An 18,410-nucleotide genomic window follows, 5' to 3' on the forward strand; every position below is an offset into this window, starting at 1 on the left:
CCCCATGCTCTTTCCGCCTCACTCTTATATATACTTTCAGATTTAATAAGTTTTATTACTAAACATTGATGAAGTATTTACTATGTGCCAGGAACTCTGTGAAATGTTTTACAGGCATCACCTCATTCAACACCAATCCGGGAAAGGAGGATACTGCTATCATCTCCTTTTTACAGATAAGAAACCTGAGGCACAGAGAACAAAATAAGTCTCCCAAGCTCCCGCAGATAATAAGAGGCAGAAGCAGGAACCAAGCTCAGGCCAGCTGACGCTCCAGCTCCTACCCGACGCACTCACCATGTCCCTAAGGTCCCACGCTTCCAACCAGTTCCCTGTGGAGTAGGGGGGAGTGAGTGTCAGCTACCAACAAAGAGGACATTGACAGCAGAGGTCTACCGAAAGGTTTTTCATGGGGACATCCTTGCTTACCTGTCCAGGGCCGTGCTGGTTGGCATACTCCTCCCAAACCCTCGGACCCCTATCTGACGGAAATACGGAATGCAAGAGAGGTTGGCAGCAATAACGGCCAGGGAGTCGGAAGGGCTCACAAAGAAGCCATTTTGGCCGAGGATCATGTAACGGTCCTGTGGGAAGGAATGTCAGGAAATGATCAGACAGAAACATCTGTTGCTAGCAAGCCATTCACGTAATCAGCACAAGCCACTTTACTGCCGTCTTATATTTAAACAACCTAATTTAACGTGAATAAGGCCAACAAGAGCATGGGAAACCTTTTTCTAAATCCCTGAATAGCAAAGGCCCAGAATCTTTTTTTTTTTTTTTTGCAGCTGGCCAGTAAGGGAATCCAAGCCCATAACCTTGGGGTTATAAGGATGCACTCTAACCCTATGGCGCAGAATCTTGGCACAGCTAGGAATGTGTTTCACCTGCTAAAATGTGGATGACTATCCCATGCTTTTGTAGCCTCCATATACTAATTCCTTCTTTCCTCCCAAACGTTATATAGAACAGGGGTTATTGCTGAAACAGCTGGTTCCTTAACATGGTGCTTTCAATGAAACCAGCTGTAAATAGAGATGTATTGCATGAATTTTTTAAAAAAGAAACAACCTTTTTATAACACACTGCTAATCTGAAACTAAGAAAAATAATGGATATTTAACTGTAATATTTAGCCATTGAACAGAAGAGTAGATGCAGAGCCAATTACAGTACACATGCCCCATACATGTTAGCTCCAGATATGTTCGTTGACTCTCTGGTTTCCAACACTTGGCTCATTCTATGGTAAGAGGGTCAGCAGGCAGAAAACTTTTCTACTTACCCCATCAGCATCAAATGCAGCTCCAAACCCGTATTCTCCTCCTTTCATGGCTTCCAAAAGGGTTGTTGCATATGTCAGGTTTGGGTCAGGATGCTGCCCTCCAAAGTCTTCCAGGGGAACACAGTTTATTGCAGAATTGGCTGGGGCCCCCAGCTCATCACACAGAACTTTTCTCACGTACGGTCCCATAACTAAAAAGAGATACACAGCAATGTGATATACTTGCAGAATCCTGCCCCCAGGGTTATTTTGTTCTGGCAAGAACAAGAAATACCATTTAATAGCACCCCTCACAAAAAAACATAAATTCTACAGGCTTTTTCGAGACACAACATAGAGTAATGGTCACTTCAACTATTTATTGAGTATTTACTATGTGCCAGAGACTGTTTTAGGCATATAGAAGATATATTCAATAATCTAGTTACACAAAATTTTTCTCTCAAAATGTTTCTAAGATGTTGCCAGAAAAAAAATCAACTACATAATAATGATTTATTGTCTGTTGCTTTTCACGTATTAAAAGCTTTAGCTGAATATATGCAAAAGCACTAAAGGGCTTTAGCAATGTACTTTGTCTCTGTAATTGTTTGAACTATGCCAAATGTATAATTAAATACTGTAAACCACTGAATCATATAAAACTAAGCACATCTCACAAAATAAATACTAAGGAATAGTATTTTCCAGTTCAATGAACATTTATGGAGTGCCTAACATGGACCTCCTGTGTTAGGAACTGAAGGGATTATACTGAAGGGATGCAAAACATAGTTCCTACATTACTGTGCTCTTAACCTAGTCATGTGATGAGTCAAATCTACAAATGAGTGACTGTAGTGGTAAGACTAAAAAAGAGGGGCCAGTCAGTACACATTCATGAAATAATTAAATCCAAAGGCTTAACAGAAGCAATGACCACAAGTAAGGCTTCAAGGAGAAAGCATCATTTGGGGGGACTTGAAGGAAGCACATAAATTGGACAGAGGTGGGGAATGGGGAGGCCATCCAAGTGGAAGGAACATTAGGAGCAAGGGAACAGGGTCTGAGGTGGAACATAAGGAACATTTGGGGACCAGCATATAATCCTGCTAGCTGAAATGTATGTAGAATGTTGCTTTTCATTTAGTTTCCGCCAGTACAACACAATCTTCAAACACTAAACATCTCTTGATTTTGCCTGCCCTTTCCCATTCCTCTTGAGCAGCAGTTTGAGTTTCTTTTGGAAAACCACTCCCTTCCCCATCTCAGTTCATATGGTCTTGAAATGGCTAAATCCCACTTTCCCTAAAGCTAAGGAGGTAACCTAGATCTGCCTGATTAGTGTCCTCCACCCCCCAGCCAGAGTGATTGATTTGGAGATGGACATATAGTACAAGCCAGGCAATGATGCTCAGACCCAGAAATATTACTCAAATTATTTGGAAAGAAAAGCTATCTTCCCTCTAGGCCACAGAAAGCTAAGAGAAAAAACTGAAATATCTTTTTCTGGGAAATATGACCCAGAAATATTACTCAAATTATTTGGAAAGAAAAGCTATCTTCCCTCTAGGCCACAGAATGCTAAGAGAAAAAACTGAAATATCTTTTTCTGGGAAATACGATCAGCCCAGCAGGAAAGAATAAAGCAGCCCAACCAGAAGCCCTTAAAGTCCATGGATGACAGACTTTGGACTTTCCTGGGCTCAGAAAATGGGCTCAGAGTCCCAATAGAATTTTTAGTGCCTCGCAGACAGCCAAGGATCACCAAAATTTTGAGGAATGCACTTAATGTGAGTCTAAAACAAACAAAGAGTAAAAAGAAACCTGGAGGAAATATAAATTATACAGGGAGAATAAAACTTTCTAGAAAATATCAGTAATATTTTAATAGAGATTAACAAAATAGAGTAAAATGGCTAAAATGGAAAAGACTGGCTAAATACCATGTGCTAGCAAGGATGCAGAGAAACTGGACCTTCATGCATTGCTAGTGGTGTAAATGGGTCAGCTATTTTGGAAAACATTTTGGCAATTTTTGATGCAGTTAAGCATGTATTTAGGCGGGAGCGCCACCGCGCTCCCAAGCGGTGCACTGTAGCAGTGCGCCACCGGGCCGGCCCCCCAATAGAATTTTTAGTGCCTTGCAGACAGCCAAGGATCACCAAAATTTTGAGGAATGCACTTAATGTGAGGCTAAAACAAACAAAGAGTAAAAAGAAACCTGGAGGAAATATAAATTATACAGGGAGAAGAAAACTTTCTAGAAAATATCAGTAATATTTTAATAGAGATTAACAAAATAGAGTAAAATGGCTAAAATGGAAAAGACTGGCAATACCATGTGCTAGCAAGGATGCAGAGAAACTGGACCCTCATGCATTGCTGGTGGTGTAAATGGGTCAGCTATTTTGGAAAACATTTTGGCAATTTTTGATGCAGTTAAGCATGTATTTATCATATGACTCAGCAATCCCACTCAGGTATTTACCCAAGACAAATGAAAACATATGTGCCCCATAAAGACTTGTTCATGAATGTTTATAGCAGCTTTATTTGTAATAGCCAAAAACTGGTGGGAGGGGGAGGAGGAGGCTAATTTTTCTCAACCAGAGGATGGATAAACAAACCATGGTACCTCAATACAACAGAATACTACTCAGCAGTAACAAGGAACAACTACATGATACATGCAATGTTGTGAATTTATCTCAAAAACATAAACTGGTGGGAGGGGGAGGAGGAGGCTAATTTTTCTCAACCAGAGGATGGATAAACAAACCGTGGTACCTCAATACAACGGAATACTACTCAGCAGTAACAAGGAACAACTACATGATACATGCAATGTTGTGAATTTATCTCAAAAACATGCTAAGTGAAAGAGGTCTGAAGTAAAAGACTGCATATTGTATGCTTCCATTTATATGGCTTTCTAGAAAAGGCAAAACTATGGGGACAGAAAGCAGATAAGTGGTTGCCAGAGGCTTGGGGGAGGAGTTTGGCTACAAAGGGCCAAAAGGAACTTCTTGGAGTGATGGAAATATTCTATATCTTGTGATAGTGGTTACCTGACTGCATATGTTTGTCAACCCTCATCAGACTGTATACCTACAATGAGTGAGTTTTACTGTATATAAATTACATCTCAGTAAATCTGACTTTTAAAGATATGGCACCCATGAAACATGACTAGGATGCTATTTTTTTAAAAAAAGAATATTTGGAAAACAAAAATAAAATGTTTGGGGATATTTGAAAAATGATAGTGGAACTTAAAAGCTTAATGGAAGGACTAGAAGATAAAGTTGAGGAAATATCCCAGAAAGCAGAACAAAATGAAGAGATGAAAAATTGAGGGACGAATAAGGGAAGAATAGGATAATTAAAGGATCAGTCCAACAGGGCCAATATCTAAACAACAGCCACTCTGGAAAGAAAGGAAATAGAAAGAGAGGAAATCATCCAAGAAGTAATTCAAGAAAAATTCCAGCTAATGGCTATAAGACAGTGGAGCAATGCCCTCACACTTCTAAAGGAAACTAATATCCAACTTGAATTTCTATATTCAGACAAACGTCAATCAAGAGAGAGCACAGAAAAAAGATATTTTAGATATGCAGTGACAAAATATTTACCCACTGTGAGCTTTCTCTCACTGAACTCCTAGAGAATGTGTTCCTCCAAAATATAGGAGTAAATAAAGAAAGTGGAAGGAAAAGGAACAAGGAAACAGGAAATTGAATATAAAAGAAGGGTAAAGAAAATTACTACAATGATGATAAGTGGAGATTCCAGGACAAGAGCAGAAACAACCAGGGCAGAGAGGGGCAGATCAGAGGTCTCCAGGAAAATGAAGTGAGAGAAGATTTAGACACCAGGGGAGAGTTTGGGGGCTAATAACAGTAAATACATTTAACAAAAACTAAGCAAAGAGAAAACAAGATAATTACTTATCCCAAGGAAATAAAAAAGGTGTGCTACAAAGGAAATATATGGTTTGTTGCAGGGCTTAGTAGGGTTGTAATAATGTAAATACAGAATACTGATTTTTTTTTAATTTAGGGAAATATGTTTGGATTTGGTGGGTGGAGAGAGTGAAAAAGAGCTACAATTTCACCTTCCATAGTATGAAGTCAGTAATCCTCACAACTGAAAAATCAGCAAGGAAATGTATATTCATGGTATTTAGTGATAAGGAGATAAATACTAAAAGAAATAGCTAAAATTGTTGACAAAGGTTGACTCTGGAAAGTAGGATATTAGGGGAAGGAGGGCATTGGAGGTAGATTTTTTAAATAATAAACTTTGAACTACTTGACTGTTAAAAATATAGCATCTTTAAAAATAAATAAATAAAACAATATTACTTCTTTAAAAAGTGGTGAGGAAATAAATGTAAATAGAAAATCAATGACCAAAAAACAAAAACAGAAAAAAAAGAAAAAGAAAAGAAACCATGGCATGCACTACTGTGACCAAACAGTAAATAAATGAATGACTATTCTACCCACCCCACACTCTCACAGGCATAGCTTCAAACTCATTTGTTCAACTTTTGTTTTTATTCATAACCAAAGAGAGAAATTAGAGTCTTGAAGCTTTCCAGAACATTCCAAATATCTGAACATACGGATGTTGTGTGAATATCTATTAATGCAACCTTCCTTATAATCTCAGAAACCCATCATGTGTAGAGGTCTCCCCAACATTTCCTGCCCACTGATTTGTAGAAAACCATGAGCTTACCTCCATGCATTGCATCAACGCGGATCTTCAGTTGGCCTGGCCCAGTGAGCAAACTCTTGATGGCATTAAAGTCAAAGATGGTCCGAAGGAGGTTGAGATAGATATCCACTGGGTCCACTATCTCCACTAAAGACAGAGAAATGTCAGTGTCTGTACTCAGGAAAGATACTTGGAAGCATAAAACACAATCAGTACCCGAATAGCATGAAATTCTGATCACAATCACATCATAATCCCACACATTATGTGGGAAGTGAAGTGTCCATTTGTAGACAAAATTGCAAATCAAGGCACAATCAAGATGCTACAAACTTTTCAAATGATCAATAGGTGTAAATAATATCAAGTTATAAATATTTCTTTGCAAGTGAAAAATCAACCACAAGAATAAGATAGAAATGTGCCCGGTTACCCCTGCCTCCACCTTCTTTCTGCCACCTCTGTCTCAAAACATGCACACATCTCAATGCTGAGAGGCATCCTGGCACATCCAGTTGCCTTTCCTGTGGGGGCTGGCCAAAGAATGACTCAGATGGTGTGAAACAAATCAAGGAGTGACCTCAGCAGTGACCCCTATTTTCCAAATGCCATTGTGCCTACCAGATCTTAGTGTGGAATTGGTGATGAAGGATATACTCCTGAGTTTGCATGAAATCTCTCTCATGTCCAATCTAGTACCCAGTGTCCAGATGAATGCCAAATATTTAGAAATCCTTATTAAAGACAAATGCTCTCCAGTGTCTGGTATCACCAGTGACTAGGAATTCAAAACAAATCTTTTCCATTTATTTGACATTCAAAAAAACTAGATTACGACTAATGTTACATTTTTCAAACTTGGCAATCAGTAACTAATTAATGCTCACAAAGTACTTCTCCTGGAAATAGTAAATATTTGACTCCATAGGCACTAAAATTAGTTCAGGAGCCCAATTCATAATTAAATTTTGAAAATTTTTTATATTGTTTTACAAATTTTTCAAATACATACTACTTCAGAACCCTGAAATATTTAAACCTGCACTGAAGATAATAACAATCCACCTTTGATAATTTTCAGTAAATTTCGGTGCAATATTTAATGGATGAGATTTTAATATGTGATATAATATTATCCCTTCATCTGGTCAAATACACATCTAAAAATATTTCCTTACACTTAGATCACTGTAGTATGTGTATCCATTTAAATATAATGTCATTACTTTTTAAGGAACACGAATATAATAATAAAATAATTATCTTTTGACATGAGAGGGACATATTAATCTATAAAATAACCAAAAATGAATCCATATAAACTGTACACCTAAAAATGGTTAAAATGGTAAATTTGATGCTATGTAAATTATGTTATGCATATTATATCACAATAAAAAAATTAATCTATAAAATAAAAAGTTATGTCCTGTGTACTTTAGAAGTTTTACTCACTCTACAATATAGGATAAGACTTACGGCAATTTCATTCTAGCTCTTCAATTATTGAACCACTTGCCTAAATACATTTGCTATTTAAAGCAGCTAATACATAGTACCAAACACAAATGTGAAAAACAAAGAAGCAAGGAGAAGTCATTGAAAATTGAGAGTTCACATAAAACAGTTCATGATCTTGATACTTTAAAGTAAAATGCCAAGGACTGATTTGTTTCCAATTATCTCAAGCCTTGCTCAACACTTGGAACCACAAGAATACAGCACATAAATGGTCCTAAACAATTATCTCCAAATTCTTCTTGGGAGCCAGAAATCCCTTCATCCACTCCTGGCATCAGTATCATTTCAGAAAATTCATACCACTAGCAATGTGGCTGCAGCAATGGTCATGAATCTAAAATCACCAAAGATTTGGGTCTCTTAGACAACTACAAAATTTGTGAAGATACCAAAAACAAACAAACAAACAAACAAAAAAATAAATAAATAAAGATAACTTTTTCCTGATGGTAATGCCAGATTTTTCTGATATCTTATAGCCCAGTCCTTCCAAACATATGTAATCGAGCATATTTAAATGATTTTGTTCAACACTGCATCTTCTCCCTGCCTTTAGCTCTCTGGCCATTCCATGCATGTGCACACACATGTATGTGCATGCCTCCCACTGGACTAACAAAAGCAGGCACTAGTGCTTGTAGGGAGTGGTGCATGGCTTTCAATAAATTTCTGCTCATTAGCTAAGCAAACGATTGACTCCAGACTTTTCAATAAAGATTTGGTAGCATTGGCCCAACACTGTGTCCCTAAAATATCATGTGGCCATGAATCAGGTATTTCATCTTTTAAGTTAAGTTAAATTACTTAGGACATAAGGATACCATCAGAACACCAACCGTATTCAAGCTTATAGGAGCACAAAAGAAGATGTGTTAGTTCTCTTGCTACTTGTATATCTTCTAGGAAAAAGCAATAAGATAAAATTACGTGCCTATAAATGGTATTAATGTTGTTATATGGTCCAAAAATAATCTTTAAATAAAAAGTTATGCTCTGAGTACTTTAGAAGTTTTATTCACTCTACAATATAAGATAATATTTTTGCAAATTTTATACTTTAGTTCTTGCACCACTTGCCTAAATACATTTGGTGCTTATTGAATTCCTTTGTAAAATCTAATACAGGGTATGGTATAGAGTAGATGATCAATACTTGCATCTTAAATTAAGGTGAACTGCATGGTTCTGGCTTGGAAAAGAAATTCCTACCTTCTATGGGAAATGTAATAACCCCGTTGACTTGCTAGGTCTCTTCTTAATTATCTGAGATATTCCAGCATCTTCACCTTAATTGTTTAGAAAGTCAGTAAGTTTCAGCAATTCACAGCCTATTCTTCAAATGCTGTAATACAGTCAACCATAAAACTTTTCCTATGTTGAAGATGATATAGAGTTTGGGAAGTGATTTTTAAAGGTTTCCAGTTCTGAATACTATGACCATTGTCATTTCTCTCTGCATTGTATTCAGTTTCCACCTATTTATCAAGAGTCACCCCTGAGACTGATAATTCAACAATTTCCATGCATGCACTCTCCTACAGAAACCACAGTCACCCCCACACCTGGAGTTATTCTGACTTCTTCAAAATGTAATCTCTCTAGTACCTCTGAATGGTTTGAATTTGTTTTCAAGGTCAAATTCCTGTCTTCCAAGTCGAGACAGGTCGATTCGAAGATCAGGACATATGGCGTATTCCTCAATTGTTTTGCTGATCTGATAGATTTTGTCTGAGACGACATCTGGTGCTGGACCTAAAATTTGAAAAACACATTTTCAAAAAAGTCTCAGGAATTTCCATCAGAGAAATATTACCATCCTCTTCCACCAGGCAGGAGGAAGATTCGTTTGTTCTCTAAACAATGAACAAGGGTTCTGAATTCAATTAGCCTCAATATTTCTTAGGACATATTCATCCACTAGGGGAAATGTGGTCAGCCTCACCTGTTCTAAGCAGATTAGTAACCCACATGTTTGTTTGTTTTAGTCCACTTCTAAGCAATGATACATCTTCTCTAAAAATAGATTCACACCTGCCAGGGAGACCTGATTATGTAATCAGCTTTTTTCAGGATATGAGACACAAACAGAATATGCATTTGACAGAAGTGAGGGATTCCAGATTTAAACTGCAGCTTCCCAAGTGCACCTAGGAAAAGAAAATATGATTTCTACTCCCATCTCAGCTGCCTAGCTGAGATGCGAGATTAACAGGATAAATTAATTACTTTCACCAACTCATAGTCTCTGGTCACTCCAAAGTTTTTTAAATGAAGCTTAACTAAAAATTTGATGCATTTTCTCAGAAGGCAAGTTGATAATTAAGAAGTAACAAATTTTAAATGAATTAAACATAAAAACAGTAATTGTTCTCCTTTCCATTTTCTTTTCTTTTTAATGTGTATCTCTTAATGCAAGACACTTTAGGTATTTTTTGCAACAAGGTTGAGAAATATAAACAAATAGATTAAAAGATCTAAAACATAAAGATAGATAGATACTTTGTGTATGACTATTCCTTGCCAAGTATATTGTAACTTTCTACTAACCAGAAATTGTTTCTTGACTTTTTTTTTTTTTTTATATTCCAATCTTTAGAGCCCACTCTCCAATACAATAGTCACCAGCCACATTTGGTCTGTTGAGAACTTGAAATATGACTGTCATGTGCTCAAACTGACATGTGCTGTAATTGTGCACACCAAATGTTGAACACTTAGTAAAAAAATGTAGTCGATCACATTAATAATTTTTATATTGATAACATGTTGAAATGATAATATTTTGGGTTATAGTGGGTTAAATCAAATATGTTATTAATTTCACTTGTTTCTTTTTACTTTTTTTTATGTGGCTACTAAAAAACTTTAAGTTGTATATGTGACACGATATATTTCTATTGAGCAGCACTGCCTTAGAGTGTAGCACTCTTACTGTCTCCCAACAAATGCTCATAAAAAGGAACAGCAACAGCTTCATTCCAGTATGTGAGTGATAAGGCAGCCTCGTAGATTTTATCAACAATTGTTTTTTTTTTTTGTGACCGGTAAGGGGATCGCAACCCTTGGCTTGGTGTCGCCCGCACCGCACTCAGCCAGTAAGCGCACCAGCCATCCCTATGTAGGATCCGAACCCATGGCAGGAGCGCCGCACTCTCCCGAGTGAGCCATGGGGTCGGCCCTTACCAACAATTGTTTTGTTGTATAGGAACAGAGAAGAACTTAAAGAAATAAACATTGCCCTTTTTATTCACTCCTTGTCACTTTTTACCTTTCATGAAACTTAATAAGTAGTCTTGTTTAGTTTTTGCATTTTTATACTTTGCAGATTAGAGAATGCTTGAATATCCCCCAATACCCCCTGCACCCCAGGCACTATGTTCTTTGGCTGTGTCCATCATTTTAAAGAAGTTTCTCGGTTTTAATATCAAAACACACTGGTTTACAAAAGTAAAGCAAGTTCTAGCACACTAGGTACAAGGGTACTTCAAAAAGTTTATGGATCCTTGTACTGGCCAGATATAAAAAAATAATAATAATTAATTAATTTAAAGGATCATGGAAAGATTCATACCATCTCTCAGTTCTATTTTTCCACAAACCTTTTGAAGCACCTTGTAATTGTCCGTGCTGCCCCTCAACCATCCACATTGATGAACGTCAGAGTTCATCAACAATTTCCAAATTCTTTGATAATCTCCAAGTTCCTTGACATTTTCCATGCTAATGATCTTCCTCTTCATTTCCTTTAATCACTGTCTGGCACTGTGATACCTTAAATATTATTGTCTCTTGAAATTGTTCTTTCAAAAATATCAAATTCGAGTTTTCTCCACAAATTCCTCATCTTCCATCTATCTGACTCTGAGCCTGCTTCTCACTTGTATACTGATGCCTGTCACCACTTGATTGACACTGGGCCACCAGTCTATTCTAGGTTCATTGGTCTCTTATTCTAACAGGACCCTGTGGTTCACTGTTTGAGCCATGCCTTGTGGGCACAATAACACAAGCCAACATTCACTGAAACTTAACATATACCACATTTTACACTTTATATGGAAGGGAGTGCTCAACAAAGCAGATGAAGAATTATTAACCTCATTTTCCAAATGGGGAAACTGAAATTGTAAAAGATGAAGAAGCTGAACCAAGGTCACATCACAGAGGCTGGATTTGAAACCTCACAGTCTAATGTCAACTTGGACACTCTTAACAACTACTAGCCCTCTTGATGCTCTGCAATGCCCAGAGAGCCATTCCCCAATCTCAGGACACAGGTATCATATGTTCCCATCGTTACCATTCCCAAACTCCCATGCATTGATGGAGGCAGTCACAAAATTAAAATCACAAGCTGGCTCCCCCTAAGGATGAAGGTGCTTTACCTCATCTTGGTCCTCACAACTTTTCAAGAATCCTCAACAAATTTCCCAGAGTACCTTTTATAAAGCATCTCCATTTATCCCAAGTCCTTTCTCTATTCTTGCCCCATTATCTTAGCAAACATTCTTTCTTCATACTTTTTGGGGGCAGATATAGGCAAGTATTTCTTAAAATTTTCATTTTATACCTCTCAATGTTGCTTCTTTGCCCATCTTTGCCTCCTTACTTGAATATTCTTCTCCTTTCCTGGAATCTAGGTTCTTAATTAGCTCCACAATTTACTAATTGTGTGATACTTGTCAAACTTTTTAAACCGTTTTATTCCTCGGTGACTTCATCAGGTTGTTATGAGGAATAAATGGGGTGATGTGTGAAAAGTGCTGAGCATGGTTCCAGGACATTGTAAGTATTCAAAAATCAGTATGTTTACCATTGTTTTTCATTTCTCCTTACCACCAGCATTTCTCCTCTACTTAAAAACATACTCAGAATGGCCCTGTCCTCTAAACATATTTAAAAAGCAACAAAGCTTCAAATGTGTCCCATTTCCCTGGATGTGCCTACTAATTCTATCAACACTCAGTCTTTAATTCATTAAAAGCTTCAAATGTGTCCCATTTCCCTGGATGTGCCTACTAATTCTATCAACACTCAGTCTTATTCGATAAGATGTACCTGCATGACTCATAATCAGAAGAGATGAATGCCTGCAACTTCAGAAGAAGAATGTTATGGTAAAACTTATTCTATTTTGAGCAGGAAGAAACCAACTGAATCTCTTTGTGCCACTAGGATTGTTAATTTCATTAATGATGACAAGAGATGCAAACATGAATAATTAATTAAATGTTAGAGGAAGGATTTTCAACATAGTTAAAAGCTGAGTGATAAATTCAATCCCTGCCACCCACTCAAGGTATGACTGAGTCTCATAACCTCCTGTAATTTAGCCTATAAAATGGGTATACAAAAAGTTATAAGGTGGTATCTCTTAGTGATTTTAATTTGCATTTCCCTGATGATTAGTGATGTTGAGCACATCTTTCCATATATCTGTTAGCCATTTTCATGTCTTCTTTGAAGAAATGTCTGCCCAGGTCCTTTGTCCATTTTTTAATCAGGTTCTTTGCTTTTCAGCAATGAATTTTAAGAGCTCTTTATAAATTTTGGATATTAACCCATTATCAGATATGTGGTTTGCAGATATTTTTCCCAGTCTGTAGGTTGCCTTTTCATTTTGTTATTTCCTCTGCAGTGCAGAAGCTTTGTCATTTGACATAGTCCCATTTATTTATTTTTGCTTTTGTAGCCTGAGATTTTGGTGTGATGTGAAAAAAAATCATTGCCAAGGCCAATGTCAGGGAGCTTTTTTCCTATGTTCTCTTCTACAAGTTTTATGGTTTCAGGGCTTGCATTTAGATTTTTTAATCCATTTTGAATTGATTTTTGTGAATGATGTAACATAAGGGTCCTATTTTAATTTTTTGCATGTGGAAATCCAGTTTTCCCAGCACCATTTATTGAAGAAACTACACTTTCCCTATTGTGTCCTCTTGTGTCCCTATTTGTCCTTTTCAAAAACTGGTTGACAATATGGTATGTTTGACTTTATTTCTGGGCTACCTATTCTGTTCCATTGATATATGTTTCTGTTTTTATGCCAGTACCATACTGTTTTGATTACTATAGCTTTGTAATATCATTTTAAATTAGGACATGTGATGCCTCCAACTTTGTTTTTCTTTCTCAGTATTACTTTGGTTATTCAGTTTTCTTTGCAATCTCATACAAATCTGAGGACTTTTTTTTCTATTTCTGTGAAAAATGCCACTGGAATTTCAAAAGGGATTGCATCAAATCTGTATATTTCTTTGGATGGTATGGTCATGTTAACAATATTAAATTTTCTGATCCATGAACACTTGGTCACGATGTGTAATCTTTTTGATGTGTTGAATTCCACTTGCTAATATTTTATTGATAATTTTTGCATCAATGTTCATCGGGAGCATGGCCTGTAGTTTTCTTTTCTTGCAGTATCTTTGTCTGGCTTAGGAATCAAGGTGATGCTGGCCTCCTAAAATGTGTTTGGAAGAATTCCTCTAGCTTTTATTTTTTTTTTGAAGAGTTAAAAAGTATTGGTAATAATTCTTCTTAGAATGTATAGCAGAGTTCTGCCATGAAAATACCTGGTTTATGGTTCATCTATGTTGGAAGGTTTTTAATTTCAACTTTAATCTCTTTATTTGTTATTGGTTTCTTCAAGCTTTCTATTTCTTCCTGATTCAATCTCAGTAGGTTATATTTTTCTAGGAATTTATTCATTTCCTCTAGGTTATTCAATTTGTTGGCATAAAATCTTAAAGATTTCAGGAAGAAGATTGAAATCATATCTTGTATTGTTTCCAATCACAACAGTATGAAACTAGAAATCAATAACAGGAGGAATCTTGGAAAATTTACAAATATGTGTAAATTAAACAACGTCCATCTGAACAACCAAAGGGTCAAAAAGAAATCAAAGGGAAAATTTAAAATATATTGAGACAAATGATAATAGAAACCCAACACATCAAAACCTATGGAATGCAGCAAAAGCAGTTCTAACAGGGAAGTTTATAGCAATAAATGCCTATGTTAAAAAAGAAGAAAGATTCCAATAAATAACCTAACATTATGACCAAAGGACCTAGACAAAAAAGAACAAATGAAACCCAAATTTACAGAAGGAAATAATAAAGATCAGAACAGAAATAAATCAAACAGAGAACAGACAGACTATAGAAAAAAATCAATAAAGCCAAGAGTTTAAGAAATAAAATTGACAAACCCCTCTCTAGATTAAGAAAAAAAAAAAAAGAAGAAGAAGAATCAAATCAGTAAAATCAGAAACGAAGGTGGAAACATTACAACAAATGACTCAAAAATGAAAAGGATCATAAGGGACTATTACAAATTAATCAGTAATTCATTGCTGTTATGAATTATTTCTGGTCCGAGGCAAAACAGTGCATTCCAAAGAGAAAGTTTATTAACTCCTGCAATTTTGCTAATTGTTTTCTGATTGTTTTATACTTCTTTTGTTTCTCTCTTGTTATCTACATTTGGTAATTTTCTGATGTGTTAAGCTTTGATTCTTTTTTCTTCTCATTTGTGTACCTGTCGTTTTCTGCTCTATGGTTACCATGTTGTTGTTGTTTTTAACACTCAACATGAATGAAGTTTCTTGTTTGGATAATGTGCAAAATGACTACAAGGACAGAGAGATGATAAACTTTCCCTTCAGAATGCATTGTTTTGCCTTGGACCAGGAATAATTCATAATAGTAACTGTCATCAGTTAAAATTTAGCTACCCCCCACACACATGCAGACTCAGTGTTCTAGGTTAAAAGAGATTTAAGAGACTTAACCAAATACATGGTTCTGGGATGCCTCCTGGTTTGAATAAAACACCTACAAATAATATTTTGGGGATCACTGGTAAAATTCAACTATGTATTAGGTTTCCAATGGTATTAGAGAATTAGTAGTTATTTTTGTTTGGTGTTTTATGTAGTTATGCAGGAATGCGCCTTTCTTTTTAAGAGATGCATACATTATTTTGTATTTTGTGTATGAAATGTATCCATGATGCAGTTTGCCTTTAAATTCTTCAGGGGGAAAAAAAAGATAAGCAAAATGGAAAAACAAGGTAATGGATACATGGTGCCCATTTGTTATTCTCCCTACTTCATGTTCAATTTTTTAAAGAAATTCACCCCTATACATATATCCCATCCACCACTAGGACCTCCAAATTTAAATTTCTGTAAATATAAGAGAAAGTGAAGTAATTCTGTGCAGTTCAATGACAGAAAGTGAACACTGTAAGAAAGAGAGAGTCCAGGTCTTAGGCTACAAATCATTTGTCTGACCCTGAGCAATCATGTGACCCTCAGCAGTAATTCAGTCTCTCAGGACTTCAATTTGTTCATCTGCAAGATGAGGGGAATGGTCTACATGACCTTCAAGATATGTTTCAACTTTAAGATCCAGAGTCCTTCCATATCAGATAAGCATCAACTCTTCAACTGCGTCACTGTGTGAGGGGTACAGCAGATCGGGAGACCAGCCAAATGGGCTCAAGAGCCTTTGATGCCACCTCTTTGTCCTATCCCCTTGGGCACCTTGCTGGATTTTTCTAAGCTATTTCCTCTCGGCCTTGCTTGTCTACCATTGGAGGGTCACTGTAAGACTATGTTAACCCCAAAGGAAAGAAATCATGATTATTAAGGCATAATCTGAACCACATACCTCCATTGGCAACATTAAACTTGACTCCAAACTCTCCCCCTGGTCCTCCGGGGCAGTGGCTGGCTGTGAGGATGATTCCACCTGCTGCCTTGATCTTCCTGATAATGCAAGAAACCGCAGGTGTCGACAAGATGCCATTCTGTCCAATAATCAGTCTTCCAATCTAGACCATCCAGAAAAAAAAAATCCAGTTGCATGGGATTGAAGGTATTTCAACAGGAAAGTGCCTCAGGCTCCATTAACATACAGTCAATCACTCACAAAAGGAATTGAGTGGGCTTTGGGTTAAGGAGAGGAAGAGAGGGTGAGCTCTGGCATTGTCTTTCCTGCCCAATGTCTCCAAGACCATTTGGGGCATCCATATTGAGTAGTTAGTTATTAACCTATCAATATGATATGCCTCATAAATCTTCAGTAGTTTAAAACACCTGCTTTTGATGACCAAGGGGTTAGCTTGACACACACAAGAAGCTCTGGGGTTTTTTTCTTTTTAATTTTTTTTTCTTAATTGGCCCATGATAATTGTATATATTTATGGAGTACAATATGATAATTCTTAGTTTGGTACTGACTCAAACTATGCCCACAAACATGCTTGAAATTACAAGAAAAAAGAAATGGAGTGCTTCTGTGCTTGCCGTGCTTTCTCTGCCTCTGAACAAGCTCACACAGCAAGGAGACCTGATTTACTGCAACTGCATTATCAGCTGGCCTATTTTAACTGTATTCTTCAGGAATGACTGCTCTTCTAAAGGCAGAGATTCTATTTCTGCTGCTAAGTGACAGCATGTGCTGGGGACATTGGAGAAATTATATAGTCATGCTAAATGGAGATCTGGAGGTCATTCATGGCTGTTGCCAGACTCTTTCCATAGATACAAAACTGACTGTTTAAAAAGTCTGCTCTATGGCCCTGAAGAGCATTATTCGCTATGCTTCATTTTAAAATAAGTTTCAATCTCACCCAATCCGGTGGTGCTCAAATGTTTCTACCAATCGGAATCACTTAGGAAGCTTTTAAATATCCCAGTACTTAGACTGTATCCCAGACTAATTATATTGCAGTCTCTGGGGGGTGAGATATAGTTATTAGTAGTTTTTAAAGCTCCACAAGTGATTACAATGTTCAGCCAAGCTTGGTGATCAAACCCCCTCGTAACTCAAAGAACCAGCAGCTTGACAGAAATACAGATGCTCAAGGCCCACCCAAAACCTACCAAATAAAAATCTGTATTTTAACAAGATCCCTTCCTCTCTTCTCAGATAATTCATCTGAGGAATGCTAATGCAACCCACAGCCAAGGAAATATATATATATATTATATGCTAGAATTTTCTGAATTACACATATTACCACTTAACATTTTCTACATTATTTGTTTATCTCCCTACTATATATAAGCCCCCAAAACTGTTTTTTTTCACTGCTATATCCCAAGACCGTAGAACAAACCTGGCATGTAGTGAGTGCGTGATAAATATTTGCTGGGCTAATTAATGAGAAAAGATAAATGAATAATGAGTGGCTGCTCTGTGAAAAACACCTTGAAGAGGAACAAGAGCAGAAGGAGGAAGATCAGATGGGAGGTCGTCAGAGGTGAGTGTTCATAGTGTCTTGGACTAGGCTAGAGGCTGTACAAATGAAGAGAAGTTATTCAATTTGAGATGTTTTTGGAAGGAGAATGAACATAACATGCAGGTGGAATGAAATATGGGATAGAGGCACTACGGTAGCCAGCCTCCCAAATGGCTCCCAGTGGTCCCTGCCGCTCAGCACTTGTGCCTTTGTGCAGTCCCCTCCCACATGGAATAGTTCAGATCTGGGTGATCAGTGTAATGTTACAGAGTGATAGTGTGTAGCTTCCAGGGGGAAGCCATAAGTGACACTGACTCTTCCACCTTGCTCTCTTGGACTATCATTCTGGGAAAAACCAGCCACCATGTCATAAAGACACTCAAGGAGCCCCATGTAGAGTCCCATGTGGAGAGGAACCAGGGCCTCCCCCAGCAGCCAGCACCAACTTGCCAGCCACAGAGTGAGCCATCCTGCTATGGATGCTCCAGCCACTGCCACACCATCATATGACAAAACCCAGCCAGCATTTGAATGTGACCTCATGAGAATCCCCTAGCCAGAACAACCCATCTCCTGTCTCCCAGAAATAATATGGATGTGTTGCTGTTTTAAGCCATTAAGTTTTGTGGTAATTTCTTACACA

General features: G+C 37.2%; 1 protein-coding gene across 1 annotated transcript; it reads right to left on the reverse strand.

Annotated features, from left to right (window-relative positions):
* Positions 1 to 425: 425 nt before the first annotated feature.
* On the reverse strand, positions 426 to 18,160 carry LOC103608452 (putative PGM5-like protein 2; the record flags this gene model as incomplete). Its single annotated transcript, XM_008592877.1, is given in 6 exon segments — positions 426 to 584; positions 1,286 to 1,476; positions 6,014 to 6,139; positions 9,119 to 9,265; positions 16,192 to 16,354; positions 18,083 to 18,160. Coding segments are annotated over 6 exon segments (864 nt in total), but the record flags the coding sequence as incomplete, so codon positions are not given.
* Between the last annotated feature and the right edge of the window lie 250 nt (positions 18,161 to 18,410).

This window comes from Galeopterus variegatus, unplaced genomic scaffold (genome assembly GCF_000696425.1).
Source record: "Galeopterus variegatus unplaced genomic scaffold, G_variegatus-3.0.2 Scaffold8424, whole genome shotgun sequence".
Lineage (NCBI taxonomy): Eukaryota > Metazoa > Chordata > Mammalia > Dermoptera > Cynocephalidae > Galeopterus > Galeopterus variegatus.